The sequence below is a fragment of the Callithrix jacchus genome, chromosome 5 (genome assembly GCF_049354715.1).
Source record: "Callithrix jacchus isolate 240 chromosome 5, calJac240_pri, whole genome shotgun sequence".
NCBI classification, from domain to species: Eukaryota; Metazoa; Chordata; class Mammalia; order Primates; family Cebidae; genus Callithrix; species Callithrix jacchus.
Genome location: NC_133506.1, coordinates 65,566,472 through 65,590,836, shown reverse-complemented (window position 1 = coordinate 65,590,836; position 24,365 = coordinate 65,566,472). Strand labels below are relative to the sequence as shown.

At 40.1% G+C, this 24,365-nt stretch overlaps 1 protein-coding gene across 22 annotated transcripts in view; it reads left to right on the top strand.

Annotated features, from left to right (window-relative positions):
- The window catches only part of PAFAH1B1 (platelet activating factor acetylhydrolase 1b regulatory subunit 1), a 95,718-nt gene extending 72,515 nt beyond the window's left edge, over nt 1-23,203 (top strand). For all 22 annotated transcript variants that reach the window (XM_078372448.1, XM_078372429.1, XM_054255586.2 and 19 more), the window contains 8 exons: nt 544-618; nt 1,511-1,717; nt 9,304-9,472; nt 11,766-11,868; nt 13,095-13,323; nt 15,347-15,448; nt 17,828-17,984; nt 19,355-23,203. In XM_078372448.1, the coding sequence (XP_078228574.1) occupies nt 544-618; nt 1,511-1,717; nt 9,304-9,472; nt 11,766-11,868; nt 13,095-13,323; nt 15,347-15,448; nt 17,828-17,984; nt 19,355-19,428 (1,116 nt within the window). In that variant the 3' untranslated portion in view covers nt 19,429-23,203. The remainder of the gene's footprint in view (nt 1-543; nt 619-1,510; nt 1,718-9,303; nt 9,473-11,765; nt 11,869-13,094; nt 13,324-15,346; nt 15,449-17,827; nt 17,985-19,354) is intronic.
- Nucleotides 23,204-24,365: the final 1,162 nt, after the last annotated feature.

Here is a 24,365-nt window from a genome sequence, read left to right as displayed (position 1 = left end):
TTTGTTAAAGATGGGGTTTCACCACGTTGGTCAGGGTGGTCTTGAACTCACAACCTTGGGTGATCCACCCGCCTTGGTCTCCAAAGTGCTTGGATTACAGGTGTGAGCCACCATGCCCAGCCTTTCACTCCCCTTTTTTATTTTTGAGATGGAGTCTTACTCTGTCTCCCAGGCTGGAGTGCAGTGGCGTGATCTCAGTTCACTGCAATCTCCACCTACGGGGTTCAAGGGGTTCTCCTACCTCAGCTTCCTGAGTAGCTGGGATTACAGCTGTGTGCCACCACGCCTGGCTAATTTTTGTATTTTTAATAGAGACCGGGTCTTGTCATGTTGGCCAGGCTGGTCTCAAACTCCTGACCTCAGGTGATGCACCTACCTCAGCCTCCGAAAGTGCTGGGATTACAGGTGTGAGCCACCACACCTGCCCACTCACTTTTTTTATAATCAGATTTTTAGTAATATTTGGACTTAAAGGTGAATGATCTTTGGCTTGAGGATCATAGCGAAGTCATTTTTAAAAGTTTCTAAATTTATTTTCTGTAGAATGAAGAATTAGATAAAAAGTATGCTGGTCTTTTGGAAAAAAAATGGACATCTGTTATTAGATTACAAAAGAAGGTAACTACGTCTTTTTTTCTTTAAAATTAGTTGTATTATATAAACTTTCTGAAAATAAATTATTCTGCATTAATTAATAATTGCTTCTAATCTTTAAAAAGCAAATAAAAATGCATTTTTTTGTGTGTGCTTTATGGGAAGTTTGACCTAGGCACCTCTTTGCAGATACATGGTAACTCACATATCTAGAGTTGCTGACTGGTTTGAATCTGCATAGTCCTGGCTTTGAGGAATTGATACTGAAAGAACACATATGTGCACTTGGAAAGGACACATGGAGCCACTGTGATTGATGCTGGGAAAAGAGCACTAAAGTCTGCTCTTAGACAACTCATTTTTATCTCTGAGCTTTTCTTTCTACCTATAAAGTAAATACAACAAATAATATTCCAGTCCTAAAATGTGTACTTCATAGGCAAAGTTAGAATAAATAAATAACATTGTTGTGAGTTCATCCATATAAAGCACTTAGAAAAGTGCTTAGCACATAGTAAATGCTCAATAAATATTACTTTTATTATTAATATTATTATTACCATATGTAATCTGGTTTGGAAAGAACTTACTAAGAGTAGCGGCCTTAGAGGGACCAAGACAAGTTCACTGCCCTTCTCTGGGGAACTTTAAATTAAAAAAAAAAAATTTAAGTTTTTCTTTGTGTTAAATAGTTAATGCAATTGTACTGAATTTTTCTGAATTTTTAGTTTTGTCACACAACTTAGATTTTGATGCTATATAAAATAAATCATTTTCCTTTAACTCTGACAGATGATTTGATTACTGAAATTTTTTCAAGTATTCTTCATATATATTTGTAAAATAAAGGCAGTTTTTAAAAATGTCAGTGCTATTTTTATTGAAATCTATATGTAACTACATGTTGTTTTTAAAGGTTATGGAATTAGAATCAAAGTTAAATGAAGCAAAAGAAGAATTTACATCAGGTGGACCTCTTGGTCAGAAACGAGACCCAAAAGAGTGGATTCCCCGTCCGCCAGAAAAATATGCATTGAGTGGTCACAGGAGTCCAGTCACTCGAGTCATTTTCCATCCTGTGTTCAGTGTTATGGTCTCTGCTTCAGAGGATGCTACAATTAAGGTAGGTTTTTGTTAAAGGTACACTTAAAGTTGATAAGGTGAAAAAAATTAAAAGATCCTGAAAATGAGGGCCTATACAGAGGGGCAGTAGGTACTCTTTGAAACTTAAGTAATTTGGTTCTAAATCTTTTTTTTTTTTTTTTTTGCCCTATGGTCTGGCATGCGAATTTGACTCTAAATCTTAAAGACAGAATTGGAATAAAATTTCATTGTTGTTACTAGAGGCATGCTGCCAGATAAGTTTGCTGATGAATTTGAGAAAGTAGGATGTTTCTAATTTAGTTTATGTCAGTAGGTCACCTTGTGCTGGAATAATTTTTGTTCTTAGAGAATGAAAAGTGTGTGCCTTTCCTTTAAACAGAGGGATATATGTGAAACACTGGTTTAGAAAACTAGTAATTGATGATACGGTGAATCTGTACTGCAAAAGAATTAAATAGAGGATTCATTTAAATTGGACTCTCCTTAATGTATTTAAAATTGGCTTTCCAAGAGTATGGGAATCTAAGAGCTTTTTATTTATAAATTATGTATTTCTCTCATTAAAAATTTTTTTTCACAGTAAACATATATTACATTTTAATGTTGTGCTTTTTTAATTAGGAAAAGAGTTGTTTTTAAGTTGCCTTTGTTCCAGACACAATAAAATGACAGTTGTATAAATCACCTATAGAAAGATAAGATAATTGTAGTATAGGTAGGTTTAGGTAGGTGTCTCTATCCTAAAGCTTATTTAAAAGTAAGTTACCGATTTTAAGTTTAGTTTATAAAGGTATAACTGAGAAAATGTGAGTAGATTGTATCTATCATATTAGCAGTCCCACATAAAATGCAGGCATAATTTAAATGTGACTGTACTTAACCAGTTCTTCAAATTAAACATTGTTTTACAGTGTCTTTATATGATTTCTTTAGTTTCTAAATCAACGACCTGCCTCTTGCGGGCTGGTGATTTAAGAGGGTGGGCTGTAGAGTGATTGTAAGGGAGTCTTACATTCATATGAGCATCATGGATTTCTATAGGCTAAAATAATTGTATGCCTAATGCATTAATATACTACATTTATTTTAATGTAGGTAGACATGTATTTAAATTATTTTTTTCATGTAGTCTTTCATTATATACTAAAAAACTAAACAGCTGCTCTTGTGAGGGTTGGGTTAAGGAGTTAGACATTCTTAAATAGGTAGAAAATCCAGACTTAACTATTGATTTTACAACAATATTATAAAAGCATAAACAACTACTATAAATGTACCATCTTAAGATACATCTATTAAGTCAGATTTAAAATATTACAAATCGGAAGTTTTATAACCTTTTTATTTATAATCATACCACTTATCACAGCAACCACTTAGAGTCCACCTTTCAACTTAGTCTTTTTATTTTTATTTTTTTCTGGTCATAGGAAACCTCCTCATACCATTTAGTCTTTAAATGTGCATACATGTGGTTGTTTCATTAATGAAAAGTAGTTATGTCTGGTTTTGTTAACTTTTGATTAGATTTATTTTACAAATCCTTTTCTTTGTTTCTAATGAATCTTTTTTTAGTAACTTTTTAAGCTGATTATCTTATTTATATAGAGAGGCTTTGTGGGGTAGTTAGTGGTCAGGGACACTGGCTCTGGGTTCAAGTCCTGGCTCTACCACTTACTAGTTAATGTGATTATGGGCAAGTTAACTTTTGTGGTTATCTTTCTTGTCTGTTAAATGAAGACAATTAATAAATACCTACCTCATAGGATCTGGGGGAGGATTAAATTATTATTTAGTACATGGAAGCTGCTTAAAACAGTTTTTGCTGGCCAGATTCCAGAGGAGCACTCGGTTTCAGCAGTGTATCAGCACCAATAACAAGCTGTCCTCTTTTGGCCCTGTGTCTTTTTGTTTGTTTGTTTTGTTTTTTGTTCTTTGTTTTTTTTTTTTTGAGATAGAGTCTCACTCATTCCATTGCTGGAATGCAATGACACAATCTCAGCTCAATGCAGCCTCTGCCACCCAGGTTCAGGTGATTCTCTTGCCTCGGCCTCTGAGCAGCTGGGATTACAGGTGCCTGCCACCATGCCCAGCTAAGTATTTTGTAGTTTTAGTAGAGATGGGGTTTCACCATGTTGGCCAGGCAGGTCTTGAACTTCTGACCTCTTGAGCCACTGGACCCACCCTGAAGTTACTGAAGTAACTTTTTAAGTTACTTCCAGTCATCTATTATAAATAATGTTCTTCTCTTCATCTTTATACATAAAGCTTTTTATCATAAATTACTTCCTTGAATATTTTATGGAATAAAAAAACTGTTTCTACTATGCTTTTTCTTCAATTGTGGTAAAGCTAAGGGATTTTTTTGTTTTCTTTTGTTTTGAGACAGTCTCGCTCTTGTTGCCCAGGCTGGAGTGCAATGCTGTGATCTCGGCTTACCTTAACCTCCGCCTCCCATGTTAAAGTTTCTCCTGCCTCAGTCTCCTGAGTAGCTGGGATTACAGGCACCCACCACCATGCCCAGTTAATTTTTTGTATTTTTAGTTGGTCAGGCTAGTCTCAAACTCCTGACCTCAGGCATCCATCTGCCCCAGCCTCTCAAAATGCCGGGATTACAGGCATGAGCCACCATGCCTGGCCCTCTAAGTTATTTTTAAATGACAACTGCAATAGAATGACTTTCCAAAATACTCAAAGGAGAACATACGGAAAGTGTTTTGTAATTTTATGACTGTCTTGGGCAAAGGGCTTGATACAATTAAGGCTCAATTTTCTTATTTGTTGGAGAGGTAGATTAAATATATCTGTTTGGCCAGTTGCTGTGGCTCACGCCTGTAATCCTAGCACTTTGGGAGGTTGAGGCAGGAGGATCACTTGAGTCCAGGAGTTGGAAACCAGCCTTGGCAACAAAGTAAGACCCTATCTCAAATAAATTAATTAATAAATAAGCTGTAATATTCTGAAGTGTAAAAGTAATAATGTATATGTAATCAGTATAACAGAACAATGCCTGGCAGATAGATGGTAAGGGCTTAATAAACTGTTGCTAATACTACAGTTGTTAATAACAATAAACTAAAATTATCATATTAAATAATGTCATATATGCAATAGATGAATAAAACTAGTTTGTTCTTTTTTAAAGCATTCAGTTGCCATTAACACTTGAACAATAATTAGTGAAAAAATTATAGAGGGATATATATTTAGACCAGTTCATGTCAGTATTTTTAATTACATTATTTAAATTTTTAGAGCGATTTTTCTGATTGTCATTTAGAACCAGTTTTTTGGTTTTTGTTTTTTTTTTTTTTTTTTTTTTTTTTGAGATGCTCTGTTGCCCAGGCTGGAGTGCAGTGGTGTGATCTCAGCTCACTGCAACCTCCACCTTCTGGGCTCCAGCAGTTCTCTTGCCTCAGCCTTCCAAGTAGCTGAGACTACAGGTGTGTGCCACTACATCCGGCTAATTTTTTGTATTTTTAGTAGAAATTGGATTTCGCCTTGTTGGCCAGGCTGATTTTGAACTCCTAACCTCAGAGTGATCCACCCATCTCGGCCTCCCAAAGTGTTGGGATTACAGATGTGAGCCACCACGCCCAGCTAGAAGTAATTTTAACATGAAGAAATAAGATGTGTGGTGGGAGGATCGCTTGAACCCAGGAGCTCAAGGCTGCAATGAGCTATGATCACGCCACTGCATTCAAGCCTGGGCAATAAAATGAGACCCTGTCTCTAAAAGATAAATAAATAAACCACAAACAAAACTGGAAAATATGTTCAACTAAAAAGCAATTGAAAGATTGCCAACTTTTTTTTTTTTTGAGACCTTGTATGAAACAAGTTCTCATTCTGTTGCCTTGGCTGGAGTACAGTGGCACAATCATGGCTCACTGCAGCCTTGACCTTCCCAGACTCAAGCTATCCTCCCATCTCAGCCTCCTCAGTAGCTGAGACTACAGGCATGTGCCACTATGCCCAGCTAACTTTTTATTTTTTGTAGAGATGCAATCTTGCCATATTGCCCAGGTCTCAAACTCCTGAGCTTAATCAGTCCTCCTGCCTTTGTCTCCCAAAGTGCTAGGATTACAGGTGTGAGCCACTAAGCCTGGACGGATTACCAACTTTAATATATAACATAAAGAATTCAAACAAATGTGAAAAGCATTAACATCTCAGAAAAACATAGTGCAGGAGCAAACAATTCACAAAAAAAGGTAGTGACAGGCCAAGCATGGTGGCTCAAGCCTGCAACCCCAGCTCTTTGGGAAGCAGAGGTAGGTGGATTGCCTGAGCTCAGGAGTTCAAGACCAGCCTGGGTAACACAATGAAAGCCCGTTTTTAGTAAAATACAAAACAGCCAGGTTCGAAGCATGCACCTGTAGTCCTAGCTACTCGGGAAGCTGAGGCAGGAGATTCAGTTGAACCTGGGAGGTGGGGGTTGCAGTGAGCCAAGATCACACCACTGCACTCCAGCCTGGGCAACACAGCAAGACTACATCTGAAAAAAAGAAAAAGGTAGTAAGGGTAGTAAGACTAACCAGTAGTAACAACAATTTGGCCTTATTACTAATAGCAGCATAAGAAACGAATACTGAAATTATGGGCAGGGCATGGTAGCTCATGAGTGTAATCCAAGGACTTTGGGAGGCCAAGGTGTGAGGACTGCTTGAGCTCAGGAGTTCGAGACCAGCCTGGGCAACATAGCAAGACCTTGTCTCTACTTAAAAAATTAGCTAGGCTTGCTGGTGCTCACCTATAGTCCTAGCTACTCAGGAGGCTTAGGTGGGAGGATCGCTTGAGCCTGTGAGTTGGAGGCTGCAGTGAACTATGATTGAGCAACAACTGTATCGCAGCCTGGGCAACAGAGTGAAACCCTGTCTTAACAACAAAAAAATTTCTATGTATATATGTCAGGTTGTCAAGATATTTTACCTATTAAACAAGAATTCCCAGCCAGGCGCGGTGGCTCACGCCTGTAATCCCAGCACTTTGGGAGGCCAAGGCGGGTGGATCACAAGGTCAAGAGATCGAGACCATCCTGGTCAACACGAGTAGAAACCTCGTCTCTACTAAAAATACAAAAAATTAGCTGGGCATGGTGGCACGTGTCTGTAATCCCAGCTACTCAGGAGGCTGAGGCAGGAGAATTGCCTGAACCCAGGAGGCGGAGGTTGCGGTGAGCTGAGATCGCGCCATTGCACTCCAGCCTGGGTAACAAGAGCGGAACTCCATCTCAAAAAAAAAAAACAAGAATTCCCAGTGATAATAAGAGTTTGATAAAGTAGACATTCTCATTATATTTGATACAGTCTTATGGGAGATCAATTTAACAGAGTATTTGAAGGCTTTAAAGTTATACTTTTTGACCCACTAATCCTTTTTCCCCATTTCTATCTGACCTAAGTATTGTAAAAAGAGGACAGAATTTTTTTGTATTTAAAGATGTTGCCTGTAATGTTTTTTTAATAATGATTTAGCCAGCAATAAGAATTCTTTTAAAATTAATATTTCCTAAGTTTTTAATGGCACAGAAAAATATTTGTGATAAGAAGCAGACAGAGGGATGGGCACAGTGGCTCACACCTGTAATCCCAATGACTTAGAAGCGAAGACAGGAGGATCATTTTGAGGCCAGGAGTTCTAAACCAACCTGGGCAACATATTGAGGGCTCATCTCTGGAAAAAAGAAAAAATTAGCTGTTTGTGGTGGTGTGCACCTGTATCTCTGGAGGTACTAGTGGTACAGGAAGAACCCCTAGTTCTTCTGGAGGCTGAGGTGGGAGCATCACTAAAGCCCAGAATTCGAAGTTGCTGTGAGCTGTGATTACATTGCTTCACTCCACCATGGGGCCGGGCATTTTGGCTCACGCCTGTAATCCCAGCACTTTGGGAGGCTGAGGCAAGTGGATCACAAGGTCAGCAGATCAAGATTATCTTGGCCAATGTGGTGAAACCTGTCTGTACTAAAAATACAAAAATTAGCCAGGCGTGGTGGTGCGCACCTATAGTCCCAGCTACTCTACTCAGGAGGCTAATGCAGGATAATTACTTGAAACTGGAAGGTGGAGGTTGCACTGAGCCGAGATTGTGTTATTGCACTGCACTCCAGCCTGGGTGACAGAGCAAGACCCTGTCTCAAAAAAAAAGAAAAGAAAGGAAAGAGAATGGAAGAATTTGAGATAAGCCTGAGCAACATACTGAGGCCCCGTTTCTACAAAACATCAAAAAGTTAGCCAGTCATGGTGGTGCACACCTGTGTCGTCCCAGCTACTTGACAGACTGGGACAGGAAGATCTTTTGAGCCCAGGAATCTGAGGCTACAGTGATCTCTGATCACACCACTGCATTCCAAAATTACCTTTTAAAGATGTAACTGTTCTTTTTCTTTTTATTTTTTTTGAGACAGAATCTCGCTCTGTCACCCAGGCTGCAGTGCTGTGGTGCAATCTCAGCTCATTGCATCCTCTGCCACCTGGGCTCAAGCGATTCTCCCACCTCAGCCTCCCGTCCCTATTAGCAGGGACCACAGGCACGCACCACCACACCCGGCTAAGTTTTGTATTTTTAGTAGAGACAGGGTTTTATCAAGTTGGCCAGGCTTGTCTCCAACTCCTGGCCTCAGGTGAGCCTTGGCCTCCCAAAGTGTTAGGATTACAGGCGTGAGCCACCTCACTTGGCCAAAACCTTATTTTGACATGCTTTTGTTCATTTACTATTCGTGAATAGTTTATATCTTCTGAAATCTGCCCTTGGCCCCTTAGATGTCTTGAGTTCTGCTGGTCCCATCGGATTGAGTATTCATCCATTGTTCCTTAAGTATTCTATATACAAATGCATGCTGCAGCTCCCTGAAGCTCCTTCCCTTCCTATCCCCTTCCTTTTCCCATCCACTTTCCCCCACCTCCCCCTACCCCTCCCCTCCCTCCCTCCTTCTTTCCTTTTATATTCTTTATTCTTTCTTTCTTTCTTTCTTTTGAGATAAAGTCATCTTACTCTTGTCCCTCAAGCTGGAGTGCAATGGCAGGATCTTGGCTCACTGCAACCATCGCCTCCGGGGTTCAAGCCATTCTCCTGCCTCAGCCTCCCAAGGAGCTGGGATTACAGGCGCCTGCCACCATGCCCGGCTAATTTTTGCATTTTTAATAGACATGGGTTTCACCATGTTGGCCAGGCTGGTCTCAAACTTCTGACTTCAGGTGATCCACCTGCCTGGGCCTCCCAAAGTGCTGAGATTACAGGCGTGAACCATCACGCTTGGCCTTTTTTTCTTTCTTCCCCTTAAGTTTCCTTATTTACATGTCTTTCATGCTCTCAGACAGGGAAGGGACTGTCTCCTGTGGCTTTATATACCTAATCACTATTACAGTTGGTTATATGATAGAAACCTTATAAATGTGGTACTAGAGATAGATTTTAATAATTGCAACATTAGTTTTCTCTCTATAGAAAAACCAATTTATACATGAGATATGGTATTTCTAATATTCTTCGTTGCTTGTTCGGTTAATTACTCAGTAAGGTGCTAGACCGGTCTGCTGAGTACAAATGTGAAACAAGAAAGGAGTGATGGAGTTGGTGTTAACCAATTTTCTTTTCACTTGACAGGTGTGGGATTATGAGACTGGAGATTTTGAACGAACTCTTAAAGGACATACAGACTCTGTACAGGACATTTCATTTGACCACAGCGGCAAGCTTCTGGCTTCCTGTTCTGCAGATATGACCATTAAACTATGGGATTTTCAGGGCTTTGAATGCATCAGAACCATGCACGGTAAGGGGTAGAGGATAGTACTTTCATAGTAATTTCTATCATGATACTTCAGAAAGACTATTGTTGCTAACAATGTACAGGCTTCCTTTATTCACTTCTTAATTATCTGTATTGGTAGAGGAATTACTTAATATATATAGTCCAGGGATAAGCCACAGTAGTTGAGAGTTGTTTCTGTTATGAGCTTTTAAGTATGTCTTAGCACTTTACATAAAATATTTGTATGAGTATTTTTTTGGTAAGAAAAACTGCCAGGTCATTTATCTGTATTTGATTTAAAAATGGTTTTGTGGTTGGGTGTGGTGGCTCATGCTTGTAATCCCAGCACTTTGGGAGGCTGAGGCACCTGGATTACCTGATGTCAGGAGTTCCAAGACCAGCCTGGCCAACATGGCGAAACCCTGTCTCTACTAAAAATACAAAAATAACCCCATCTCTACTAAAAATAGAAAAATTAGCCAGGTGTGGTGGCGCACACCTGTAATCCCAGCTACTTGGGAGGCCGAGGCAGGAGAATCACTTGAACCTGGGAGGCGGAGTTTGCAGTGAGCCGAGATTATATCATCGTACTCCAGCCTGGGCAACAGTGAGACTTTGACTCAAAAATGGTTTTGTTTCTTTTTAAATTTTTCTTAATTGGGAAACAAGTCCAAAGAGAGTAGGTATAGTGAAAACTGGAACCCAGATTCTCTGGCTCACTTAAATGAGCCAGAGAATATCCTATGCCCTCATTCATTGTTGTTTCCCAGGTCTTGTGGGAACTGTTTGCTGAGGCAGTGTGGTTTGTGGAAAGAGTATATTTGCTTTGGAGTTAGATAACCGGGGTTCAAATTTCTACCTGTCTACTTTCTGGTATTAGAAAATTTAAACCTCTTTGATCTGCAAAACAGAGGTAATAATCCCGAAGTTACAGAGTTGTCATGAGGATAAAATGAAATCATATAGATGAGTCCTCCTGGTGTAGTACCTGCCACACAGGAGATGCTCATTACATGGGGATTTTTGTTGTTTCTTTAAACATGATGACATTTGAATGTTGGGATTTTGGACAAGGAACACATACAGATTATTCATGATGTTAACATATGAGTAAACTATGTTTTACCTGGGGGGCATAATTTGAAGCCTGTGTTTCTCCTTCGTCCTCAAATTAAATGCATTGGGGTAGTTTATAATTATAGGAATTCCATGCATTAACTCTTTTTTTTCTTTTGAGATGGATTCTTGCTCTTTACCAGGCTGGAGTGTAGTGATGCAATCTCAGTTCACTGCAGCCTCCACCTCCTACATCGTCAAGCAAGTCCTCTGCCTCAGCCTTCCAAGTAGCTGGACTACAGGCGCACACCACCATGCCTGGCTAATTTTTTTTTTTTTTTTAGTAGAGATGAGTAGAGATGACATCCATGTTGGCCAGGACGATCTCGAACTCCTGACCTCGTGATCCACCCAGCTCGGCCTCCCAAAGTGCTGGGATTACAGGTCTGAACCACCGCACTCAGCCCACCACCATTTTAAACAGAGAACCAATTCCCCATTTTTCTTATCCATTCTCTTTAGCTTTGTTGGTCTTACTATATATATAAGTATATATACTTATATATATATAGTCTATATCTGATGAATATAGATATATATTATATATATATTAGAATATATGTGTATATATATTAGAATATCAACCTAGAGGCTAGACGCAGTGACTCATGCCTATAATCTCAGCACTTTGAGAGGCCAAGGCAGGAGGGATTGCTGGAGGACAGGAGTTCCAGTCCAGCGTGGGCAAAATGTGGAGACCTTGTCTGTATAAAAAATTTAAAAGTTAGCCCGGTGTGGTGGTGTACACCTGGGTAGTTCCAGCTCCTCAACAGGCTGAGGTGAGAAGAGCTTTTGAGCCCAGGAATTCAAGGCTACAGTGAGCTATGATTGTGCCACTATACTCCAGCCTGGGCGACAGAGCAAGTCTTTGCCACACACACACACACACACACACACACACACACGAAATACTTTGTTTTCCTAGTGTTCATATGTAAACATTCAGACTCACTGAGGTAAGTATATGAATATATTCAAATGTTAATAAGGAAAGTTAACTCTAAATGGACTATTTCCTTATGGATTTTTTACTGATTTTTTAACTTTATCTTGTAAATCCAGGTTTCTTATCAAACTTGTATAAAACCCAGTGTATTTAGAAGTTGCTTTGACATAGAGAAAGCCCATGGTAAATTGATGTTTAATTGCTCTTGGTGGTTTACTACTTAATAATATATTGTTGTGTTGTGTGTTTTAGGCCATGACCACAATGTTTCTTCAGTAGCCATCATGCCCAATGGAGATCATATAGTGTCTGCCTCAAGGGATAAAACTATAAAAATGTGGGAAGTGCAAACTGGGTAAGTAAGTTCAATTGAAAAGGCATCAGCGGCTGAGGCGGGTGGATCACCAGAGGTCAGGAGTTCAAGACCAGCCTGGCCAACGTGGTGAAACCCAGTCTCTACTAAAAATAAAAAAATTAGCCGTGCATGGTAGCAGGCGCCTATAATCCCAGCTACTTGGGAGGTTGAGGCAGAAGAATTGCTTGAAATGGGAGGTGGAGGTTGCATTGAGCTGAGATCCTGCCACTGCACTCCAGCCTGGGTGAGACTCCGTCTCAAAGAAAAAGAAAAGGGCCAGGGCGTGGTGGCTCATGCCTGTAATCCCAGCACTTTGGGAGGCCGAGGCGGGTGAATCACGAGGTCAAGAGATCGAGACCATCCTGGTCAACATAGTGAAACCCCATCTCTACTAAAAATACAAAAAATTAGCTGGGCATGGTGGCACGTGCCTGTAATCCCAGCTACTCAGGAGGCTGAGGCAGGAGAATTGCCTGAACCCAGGACGCGGAGGTTGCGGTGAGCCGAGATCGCACCATTACACTCCAGCCTGGGTAACGAGTGAAACTCCATCTCAAAAAAAAAAAAAAAAAAGAAAAGTTATCAGTTTAAAGACATATTTATTTTTTTAAAAAATTGTGTTTTGGGTGTTTCAGTCATTTCAACTTTAACCCAGGGTGATTATTATGACATTTATATTAAATATACCTTAAAACTAAATTTGCTCTGTACATCTCTCCCAGAAAGGAACACAGAGACTTTGTAAGGAGAGACTCTATGTCCTTGAGGGACATTTCTATGTAATGGCTATTTCCTCTGTGGTCTTTTAGTTGATCTCTCTGTGAGTTTAAATTAAAATATAAATAAGCATTGTGCAGGTATACCTCTGTTAGGCCGAATTTCGTTGTGGTAAAATTACACTTGATTTTTGTAATACAGACTTACTAGTTTTACTCAGATTAGTAGAGCATAGCTTTTTTTTCCAGTATTTTTAAGTATGTGTTTAGTTTTGAAAGATCTTATTTATATTTTACCTTCTAGATGTTGATTTTGTTAGCTCCTTAGTGATAGGCTATTAGGTTATTGTTCCCATTTGAATTAACCGGAATTGTACATTTATTCTGTCGATCTGCCACTCTAACTTGGTACCATTCTCTTCATCCCAGTACATGGCTATTTTTATATCGCTTCTGGGAAGTATCCTGATGATTGTCATTTACAATGTAAATTATTATTTATATTGACAGCTACTGTGTGAAGACGTTCACAGGACACAGAGAATGGGTACGTATGGTACGACCAAATCAAGATGGCACTCTGATAGCCAGCTGTTCCAATGACCAGACTGTCCGTGTATGGGTGGTAGCAACAAAGGAATGCAAGGCTGAGCTCCGAGAACATGAGCACGTGGTAGAATGCATTTCCTGGGCTCCAGAAAGCTCGTACTCTTCGATCTCTGAAGCAACAGGATCTGAGGTATGGTATATTTAAACATGTCTTTGTGATTTTATTGCTGATATGGTAAAACCTTACATAACTTTTATGTTTCCCAGTTTCAGGGCTGTTAATGGATTTAAAAATCTGCATCCCAGAATTCTGATTCTTTAAATTCTCTATTCAAAGCTTGCGATGTGTTTACATTATTTAAGCAGTGATTATTGTTGCTGTCAGACTATCCTTGATTTCATATGTGATGAACATTCTCCTAAAGAATAAAAATTTATCAGAAAACCCATTGTTAATGAGAGTGTCTCAATGTAAAACCAAACTTGAGGGAGAGGTTAAAGTTATCTGTTGGAAGAATAGCCTTCATTAATGAACATAATCATTTTATTTATAAATTTATGGTAAAATGTAGTTCAGTATTTATTTTTTAAAAGTAATCCCAGATGTGATCGTATAAATGTTTATTTAAATGAAGACTGTTTCATATGGAGGCCTCTGTTCTTGATCATTTAAAAGTACTAGCTAAGCCTGGAGTTTTAACACATTTCTTTGTGATTCTTAGTTTGTGCTCTTTATGATTTTGGTCTTCATGATAATGCCTTAAACATAAATTACCTGCAAGGTGCAACGGCACATGCCCATAGTCCCAGCTACTTAGGAGGCTCAGGCAAGAGTATCACTTGTACCCAAAAGTTCAAGTTCAGCCTGGGCAAACATAGACCCCTGTCTAATAAATGAATGAAAATGGTCTAAAAGGTGTTTGTCTGTTTGTTTTTGAGATAGCGTCTCACTCTGTTGACCCGGCTGGAAATACAGTGGCATGATCTTGGCTCACTGCAACCTCCACTTCCTGGGCTCAAGCGATTTTCCTGCCTCAGCTTCTTGAGTAGCTGGGACCACATGCATGTGCCACCATGCCAGCTAATTTTTATATTTTTAGTAGAAACAAGGTTTTGCCATGTTGGCCAGGCTGGTCTCTTGTGAGTTTTTATTTTGGTTGGCCCATTGCATTTTCAGATTCTGTTTACTGCCCTTTGGTGGTGGTTACATGCTGTATATCACAAATTTGACTCTGGTGAGGTGCAGTGGCTCACGCCTGTAATCCCAGCCCTTTGCCAACTCAAGGCAGGAGTCTCACCATAGCCCAGGAGTTTGAGCAACTAAGCGAGACCCCTGCCTTTACAGAAAATATTTTTTTAAAAAACTCACCACTATACTAATGAGGAAAAAAATTTTCAAAAACGTAGCCAGGTGTGGTGGTACACTCCTATAATCCCAACTGCTTGGGAGACTGAGGCAGGAAAATGTCTTGATCCCAGGAGTTCAAAGTTGCAGTGAGCTGTGATTATGCCACTGCACTCCAGCTTGAGTGATAGAATGAGACCCTGTGTTGAACTAAATAAATATTCCCTAATTCAGATCAATAAATAAGTAAGTTTGATTCTGGTTGCATTTATAAAAGCTAAATTAAATAGTGACTACAGAAATCTTGAAAAGTAAATCATGAAATACCAATTTACTTGCTTCTGTTGGTATTATGAAAACTGAGTCCTAGCCTAAATACAGATTTTCTGTTCTTATATTATCTGAGTCCTTCCTATATAGCCTAAATATGGTGTGAAAGGCTTGTGTATTTCAGCAGATAAAAACAAATTGGGCTGGGTGTGGTGGCTCACACTTCTAATCCCAGCACTTTGGGAGGCCCAGTCGAGTAGAGATCAGGAGCTCGAGACCAGCCTGGCCAACATGGCGAAACCACGTCTACTAAAAATACAAAATTTAGCCGGATGTGGTGGCGTGCACCTGTAATCACAGGTACTCGGGAGGCTGAGGTAGGAGATTCACTTGAACCCAGGACGGGGAGGTTGCAGTGAGCCGATATCGCACCACTACATTCCAGCCTGGGCAACAGAGTGAGACTCCATCTCAAATAAAACAACCAACCAACCAACTTGCAGCAAAATTTGAAATATAGATCATTATCTTAGAAGCCATTAAAGTCCTTACCTAACTTCTTGTATGGGAAACTTAATTTTTATTATGTTTTCTGTAGACTAAAAAAAGCGGTAAACCTGGGCCATTCTTGCTGTCTGGATCCAGAGACAAGACTATTAAGATGTGGGATGTCAGTACTGGCATGTGCCTTATGACCCTTGTAAGTTTGCACCAGCTTACCATTTCTTTTGCATCTTCACTGTTTCTACCTTTTTGGATTAATGCTATGTGGTATCTTATTAAATAATTTGACTTATTCTGGGCTTTAAAATAACTTCTCTGTAAGGATAGTTTTCTTTTAATTTTGTGGTTGTTAGAGTGATGTAAAGTTAGTTCTCTAGAATGCATGTTCTAGAAAGAATCTGTAGAGCCAGTCGGTGTTTGAGGGGGAGATGCTGCTAGCTCACTGTATCTGTAAAAATTGTTGGATATCTAGTATGGAGCAGCATTCTTCCAGTCCTGTTCACTGTTGAAAATGTTTCTGTGTTTCACTTAATTCGTATGACTCCTTTTAACTGTTACACCTCCTTGCTCACATGATCTAGTTTATTTGGCTTATTTAAGAGCAACCGTATTTCCATATAAAGATACGTCAATATTGGTAAGGGATTGTGGACATTCCTGTGTGCCTAAAGGAGTTACAAGGAGATCAGTGGCTGTTCATTCAGTAGTGGTTTTTATAACTTGGCATCCACATTTGTTTAGAGATTGTTTTAGGTGCTGACCATACCTTGAAATGATTGTCTCTCTGTAGGATATGACAGACACATGTGGAAGTATCTTCAAGAACTGATTAGAAAGTGAAACTCCTCTAGTAGTATTCTGAGCTGAGTTCAGCTTTACTATGTTGCTATTAAAAAAAGATAATATATAATTAAAGCAGGCTGGGCACAGCGGCTGATGCCTGTAATCCCAGCACTTTGGGAGGCTGAGGCGGGTGGATCAGCTGAGGTCAGGAGTTTAGGACTAGCCTGGCCAACAAAGTGAAACACCGTCTCTACTAAAATTATAAAAATTAGCTGGGCATGGTGGTGAATATCTATAATCACAACTACTCAGGAGGCTGAAGCTTGAGAATCACTTGCACCTGAGAGAGGGAGGTTGCAGTGAGCCGAGATTGCAGCACAGCACTCCAGCCTGGGCAATAAAGAATCGGTCTGAAAAAAAAAAAAAGCATACTGGCACCCTGGCTCACACCTGTAATCCCAGGGCTTTGGGAGGTCAAGGCAAGAGGACCCCAGGAGTTTGAGACCAGCCTGGGCAACATAATGAGGCCCTATATCCACCAAAATAAAAATTTTAAAATTAGTCGTGTGTTAATGGTGTGTGCCTGTAGTCCTAGCTGTTTGGGAGGCTAAGGCAAAAGAATTGCTTGAACCCAGAAATTTGAGGCTTCAGTGAGCTGTGATCATGTTATTCACTCCAGCCTGGGCAACAGAGGGAGATGCTATCTCTTTAAAACCAGAACTTTCTGCAGTGCTCTGCTGTGTCTGCACCATCCAGCATGCTATGCAGCTGGTACAGTCTCGAAATGTGGCCAGTGAGACTGAAGAGCTGAATCATTGGTTGTATGTAATCTTAACTATTATATATTTAAGTTGGCATACATGGATAGTAGCTACCATGTTCGACTGTTCAGTTCTAAGCTTTTTTCTTAAATTAGTATGTAGATGAATATGAAATTTTTATGAAAATATCATACCCCTTAAAGTAGGTTTGTAGCAAACCTTTAATTTAGAAAGTATGTGATCCTCACTCTTGTTGTTAGAAGCTCTTCTACATTGATCTGCAGACAGTGCTTTGTGAACATCTTTGTTAACTAAGTCTGGCCAGGTCTTTAAGGTTAAATTGCGGTCGGGCGTGGTGGCTCATGCCTGTAATCCTAGCACTTTGGGAGGCTGAGGTGGGTGGATCACCTGAGGTCAGGAGTTCAAAACCAGCGTGGCCATCATGGTGAAACCCCATCTTTAATCTTTAAAAAAAAAAAAAAAAAAAGGATAAATTGCAAGAATGGAACTGCTGCGATGGGAAATACTGATGGGTGGGTGGATGGATGGTTATGTAGTGAATGGCTATATATCTTACACCTAGTTACCATTTGTTTTCCTTCATGTATGTGTGTTATATTTTGCTGAATCATTTGAGAGTTCCCTTGGAGACATCATAACACTTTACCCCCCAAGTATTTTAGCATGAACCACCTAAGAACAAGGGTATATAAATAAATAACAATAAAATTAATCACACTAAAGAAATTTACCATTGATACACTACATATTCTGATTTGTTCTGTTGTTCCCATAATATAATGCCCCATGTAACTTCTTTTTAACTCTCGTCCAGAACCAGGACCAAACATGATATTCGCTGGTCATGTCTTCTGAGGTTCCAGTTTCCTTTAATCTAGAATTCCCTAGACTTTTATTTTCTTTTTGTCTTTTGATGTTTTTGGTAGCTATATTTTTATTGTACTATTAAATAGATGCTGTTTAAATATTTTTATCCTTTTACTAAGTCAAATAACTTTTTTGTTTTTAAGGTGGGTCATGATAACTGGGTACGTGGAGTTCTGTTCCATTCTGGGGGGAAGTTTATTTTGAGTTGTGCTGATGACAAGACCCTACGCGTATGGGATTACAAGAACAAGCGATGCATGAAGACCCTCAATGCGCATGAACACTTTGTTACCTCCTTGGGTACGTACGCCTCGTGAGGCCTCTGAACATTAGATTTTGGAGTGCCAGACATAACAAAGTTTTACATAATCGTGGACTTTGCCAGGTAAGAAATGACCATATGCTTTCAGGGCAGAATAGAGATGGCAAATTAAAACCCTGTGGATTCCTCAAATTTGTTTTAAACTCTCCTTTCCTTAACTCTTTCCATTGTTAGCCTTATAATAAAAACATTACTCTCTCCACTGCCTAACATTGTTTTGGAAACTAGAAGTTGCAAAGAGGATACTTACCACTCTGATGGGTAATTTTTCTCCCCTATTAGTTTGTTTCTCAAACAAAATCTTCCTCAACCTTTCCCTCTGGCAGGTGTATATTATCATGTACTAGAAACTCAGACAATTGTATTTAATTTTAGTAAGCATCCTCACTATCATCTGGACTTGTAGAATTTAAGATAGTGAATACAATCAAGTATAATAAACACACTAAAGTATAATGGACCAAAGCCTTGGTAAGATGCAGCTGACGCCTACCACACAGGATTGTTTCAAGGATTAGGCATGAATATAAAGCATTTCTGCTGTGCCTGGAACATAGAAAATGGATATGGTGAGACTCTGTTAGATTTGAGGCCTGCTGTACCTTTCGTCTCAGCTACTCAGGAGGCTGAGGCTGGAGGATTGCTCGAGTCCAGGAATTCTGGGTTACAGTGTGCTGTGCTGTGCTGTGCTGAGTAGATGTCTGCACTAAGTTCAGGATCAGTATGGTGACCTCCTGGGAACAGTAGGCTAAGGAGGGGTGAACTGGCCCAGGTCAGAAACAGAGATGTCAAAACTCCTCTGCTCATCAGTAATGGGATTGTACCTGTGAACAGCCACAGCACCCCAGCCTGGGCCACATAGTGAGACTGTGCTCTAAAAAAAAAATTGAGCCCCATTTTGGATGGGCCAAACAGGAACAGGCATTTTTGTTGAGATGTTAATACAGGATTTGATCATCGATTGTCAAATTCCCTAACCAAGTTGGCAAACTAGATACCTTCTTGGAGTGTAGGTATGTTAGAGAAACATGAAAAGTCCTGGCATTTGGACTTTCTTATTTTATGGGTTATTAAAAATTTTATCTGGTTCAGTGTGATGGAGGGTTGTGGGCTGGGCAGGATCTTGCTCATGATGCAGTTGGTGCGTCATGGCTCACTGCTGCTTTGACTTCCAGCTCGAACCATTCTCCTGCCTCAGTCTCCCAAGTATCTGGGACTACAGGCACACTCTACCATGCCCAGCTAATTTCTTTTTTTTAATTTTGTATTTTGTAGAGAGGGGGTCTCACTGTTTTGTTGCCCAGGCTTACGTGTGATTTTTAAATAAGCCATCTTTTTTTTCTTTCAGATTTCCACAAGACGGCACCCTATGTGGTCACTGGCAGCGTAGATCAAACAGTAAAAGTGTGGGAGTGCCGTTGATTGCGTCTCCTTTGACCCCTCCTCCCTCTTTTCCTCTGGATGCACTCTGATGATACCATGGTTACCCCATTGAGCTCTGTTTAAATAAATATTGTCCTTTCATGTAAATTATTCTGGATGTAGATTGAGCTTATTAAATGTTACACACAAAGTATTCATGCATGGTGAATCCAAACTGTATACTGTAAATTTACATACGTTGTCTAGAAGTACCATAGGGGTTTAAAAACCTGGGCTGGCATTGCTCACACCAGGCCTACGAAGGCAGAAGTTGAATAAATTGAACTAGGGCACTAAACTGAATAGTTGACAGTGTCATTTTATGTTGGATTATTAATTCATGTTTTTCTTCCTGCTATCTGTTGGTGCCTGACTTGATGGCCTCATTTGGGGAAAAGTGGTGGTTTTTAGGGCTTTTTCTGAAATGTGTATCTATGTAACATCACTTAAGTGTGCTTAATAAATCTTCTTTAAGGATGTTAGATAATAAGGCTACAATTGAAAATCTTCTGAACCATTCATGTAATTAATGGGGATGACACATTGGAATTTTTGTCATGACACATTTGCCAAATCAATAGGCTAATTTGTTTTGGCAGCCTATCAAGCAAAGGCTAGTGGTATATTTATGTAAGAAAATGACTGTAAATCTCAAGAAAAATCTCAGCAGCTAATAGCAACTCATTTATTTCATTTTGGTCTTAATGCTTTGTAAACCAGGTAAAAAATACTGTCATACTCTAAGCTTCTATTTTCCACACTTAGACATACTTCTAGTTGTATTCTCCATACTATTAGACTGTGTAGTGAGTGACTTCCAAATAGAATTTAATCTTCCCATTGAGTGTGTCATGGTACAAATCACTATTTGTTTTTGGTGTTTTTTAGGGATGTGCAATGTGCATTACATAATGACAGAGAAATATTGAGAAGGTTCTGTGTGCCCGTCTGAAAGGAGTGGGGAGGAATACAACAGTTTGTTTTTTCAACATGAATCTGATTTTGATTTAAACTGTGTTTCACTTACAAGTTTAAAAAAAATGACAGGGTTTAATGGCGAGTGCATAAAAATGTACTGTTTTCACCTTTTGTTTATATGTAAATGTTTATGGTCTATGGGCCTATCTATAAGTGGATAAGTAATCTATATGTGTATATCATACACATCAACCTCCACATCCTTAGTCTGGGTTTTTGAAGAAGTGCTAAAATGGACAAGTAGAATAAACCTTGCTGTGAAATGCCATGCTTTAGAACAAACCGTTTTTGATCCTAATGCTTCTGAAAACTAGATCTGACTCTGGGGATTTTTTTCCAGTTGAAGGAAAATCACTTCTGTTATTTCCCCTTCTAATTTAGCTGCTCGACATTTTTCGCATCCCAGATATATTGTATATTTTAACCCAAAGTTACAAGTAGGTTTAAGAGAATTTTTACCCATAACTTTTAGGGCACTATTCCACTGTCAATTATTAATAAGGAATTCCATTGCTTAGCTAACCAACAGGTTTTCTTCTTTTTCCCCAAGAAAGTTATTTAAAAAGTTAACATAACAATGAGATAACAGTGACAGTTTAACAGAGATAAAATTCTGAATTGCATTTTATTCATTTGTGTACTATGTGATTTTTAAAATATCCCCTTTAGTATTTAATGGAAATTTTGTTCCTGTGAAAGGGTGAGAGTTAATGTCCTGTAGATACGCACAGACTAGGCCGCATATTAACTAGAAGCAGCTTTATGTCTAGCTTGTGTCTTTTTGTTTGTTTGCTTGTTTTTAGATTCCTGAGAGATGTCTCTGGAAGGCAAAGTTTTGAGAACTAATGGCTATTTTTGAGGACAAAAATTACATCTTCAGCTAATTCCTTAAATACATACAGTAGGTTACTTTTCAGGACAATATTGCTTAACATCCTTGCTTACATTGAGAAGTCTTTTTCCCCTTAGCTCTTCTGACTGGATTTTTCTACAAAAACTATGGAAAATGTCTTTGTTCTTGTTTGCTGCTATTTTCTGTCCTATTTTGAGAAATATAAATACATAGAAATGGTGCATCTTAACATTTGTTTGTACATGTATAAATGTCTTGTATTTTAATTCATTTTTAGCATGAATTGTTTAAGGGTAAGCCACAACATCTAGAAATCACTCATAGATACTGAACAATAAAGGAAAAATGGTACCGATGCAGGAGGAAGCAAGCGTTTCTTCCCCTGCAGCACACAGTGACTTGGCGTTGGCAGAGGAGGAGGAAACGATTAAACAAAGTTATCCTTATTTGGGAGATTGCCACAGCCTGCTGCTGAGTTGAGTTACTAGACATCCTCCATGTGAGAAGCAGCGAACATTGAATCTCAGGGATGGCCCACAACTGGGTCCACATGTCACGAGCCCTGTTTAATACCGAAGGGGTGGGGGAGAGCAATCCATCTACAGCCTGGAATCAGATTTGCAAAGGTTTCCTGCACTGCTGTCTGGCACTGTCCTGTTGATGCCCTTTCTGACTGTGTTCTGTTTTCTGTCTGCTGTCTAACCCTGTGCCTTGCCTGGGATAAGGACAATGATGAGGTTACTGGTTTGGATTGTAAGTAGAGGACTTTTATTATTTGGTTTAGAGGTTCACTGCTGCTTTGTCACTTTCTTAATCAAATTGGCCACTTATTTAAGAAATAAAAGCTGGTAGAATTGCATCCTCAGATGATTGACTGTGTGTGTGTGAAAACAGACATTCCAGTGCCACCCAAATACAACGTGCCCAAGAAATCTTAGCTGTGCTCTTAAGAGTGCCAGCCAGGGAAACTGGTTTAGACATCGTGCGGGGATGAGTTGCCTGTTGACGCGGCATCTTGCACTTTAGGAGACTAAGACCGTCCTGGTTCATCTATGTGTGGTGTGCCCAGAGCACTCCTCTCAGAATCACTCGTGTTAGCCAGTCGTCCCAAGCTGGGGAGCGCTCGCTATAGTCTTGGAAGCTTTGGCTTTAGATTTATTAAGCCCCATCTCCCCACTGCCAGTGCCCTGCTCTCCCGTTTGCCTCTTTCTGTTTCTGTGTGAACTTCCCAGTGATACCACTCGTTAGATTTTCTTTAAACTTATTTAAAGAAAAACTATTTAAAAGTAAAGGATATTTTGTTGACATTGGTGGCTTGATAATCCTTAAGCAACTGAAGTTAAAATTGTTGAAGGAAAAGGCACTTAAAATGGTTACTCTTTCTTGTCCAGCTGTATATAAGTCCAGTGTGTTCATTAATCTAGATGACTCAAAGAAGAATCTCCTGGTAGAGGAAGCGACATGTACAGAACTGGTGGAAAAAGGTTTTGGATTTTTTTTCCAGTGGGGTGGGGGGAGGGCAAGCTGGATTTACAGGTCATGGCTGGACTGAATGGGCCTTTTTATCTTCCCACTGTATCATGGAAGTAGCTGCTTTCTTGTCCAGCCTGTCCTTCAGGCATCCCTAAAGCTCATTTTGAAGACGCTAGAGGCAAACACAAACTCTTGGGAGTTCAAGCTGATCCCAACACTGACAGGAAGGCAAGCCTTGATTTCATATCAATGTTGCAGAGGTGGTAATTGAGAAAACAGATTGTAAGAGTTCACTGAAGATATTGACACAATTTTAAAAAATCAGTAAAGGAATGTATATAATATTGCTCTTGTGTTTTACAGTAAGATTTGTTGCTCTCAGACTGTGTAAAACAAAATTTATTCATGTTTTCTGCATATTAAAAAATCTTATTGTACCAATTGGTAAACTATTAAATGCCTATAAAACTAGATGTGATTTTTTCTTTGGATGTTCCTTTGCACAGGTGAAATCCTGATAGAAAATGGGGCTGTGCGTAGCACCCGTCAGAGTGTGGCACGAACTGGTGGCAGGGTGGCAGGGCCTGATGGGCTGTACCCAAACTGGCTTTGCTGTCCTCTTCTCCCAGGTTGAGGAGGGAGTGCCTCAGTGTGGGCCCTTGCCATGATGGGCGTCTGTGGCACAGGCCAGCTCTCCTCCACCTACCAGCAGCCCCAGTTCTGACAATAGCTGTCGCTGTGGCCAGAGAGCCAAAGCCAGGATGGCCGCTTTCAGGCCAAAGACTTGACACTTGTGGTCAGAGTCTACAGATAAGGGGCCCTCCCCATTTCCTCTGTGAGTGAGCCTCTTGCCCTGCTTAGTGGTCTTGGATTCATGAAGATTCCTTAATACTGTTACCAGTTTTGATTGAAACGTAGCAAAATAAGCACCAGAAAAGTTCATTTTTGTCCGAGAAACGCCAGCTCTCTGCCCTTCCCACGTGGCCATGACTTGTCTGTAGTGTATTCAGGGCCCCCCAGGATTCCCAGCCTGCCTTTGTGTACAAAGGACAGTTTGGTGATGTGCTGGCTTTTTTCTTACAGCCCAGCTGCTTTCTGGCCTCCTATTGGGAGTAGTAGCAAAAAATAAATCGGGGCCATGCACGGTGGCTCATCCCTGTAATCCCAGCCAACTTTGGGAGGCCGAGGTGGGCAGATCGCCTGAACTCAGGAGTTCGAGGCCAGCCTGGGCAACAAGGTGAAACCCCGTCTCTACTAAAAATACAAAAAATTATGCGGGTGTGGTGGTGGGCACCTGTGATCCCAGCTACTCGGGAGGCTGAGGCAGGGGAATTGCTTGAACCCAGGAGGCGGACCTTGCAATGAGCTGGGATTGTACCACTGCACTCTAGCCTGGGCAATAGAGTGAGACTGTCACAAAAAAAGAAATTGATCTGAAGTTAGTCTGCACTTTTGCAGTGTTTCCATTTCCTTGCAAGACTTCTCTTCCAGGCTGAGATCCAGATGACAGGGCCCCAGGGGCAGAGTTCCAGCATTAGTATCACTGTCCTGAAGTGCCATTAGCTACTCAAAACCTGGCAAGTAACTCAATGGCAGGTAACAGCATCCAACCTCCTTCCAGGAGTCATGACTA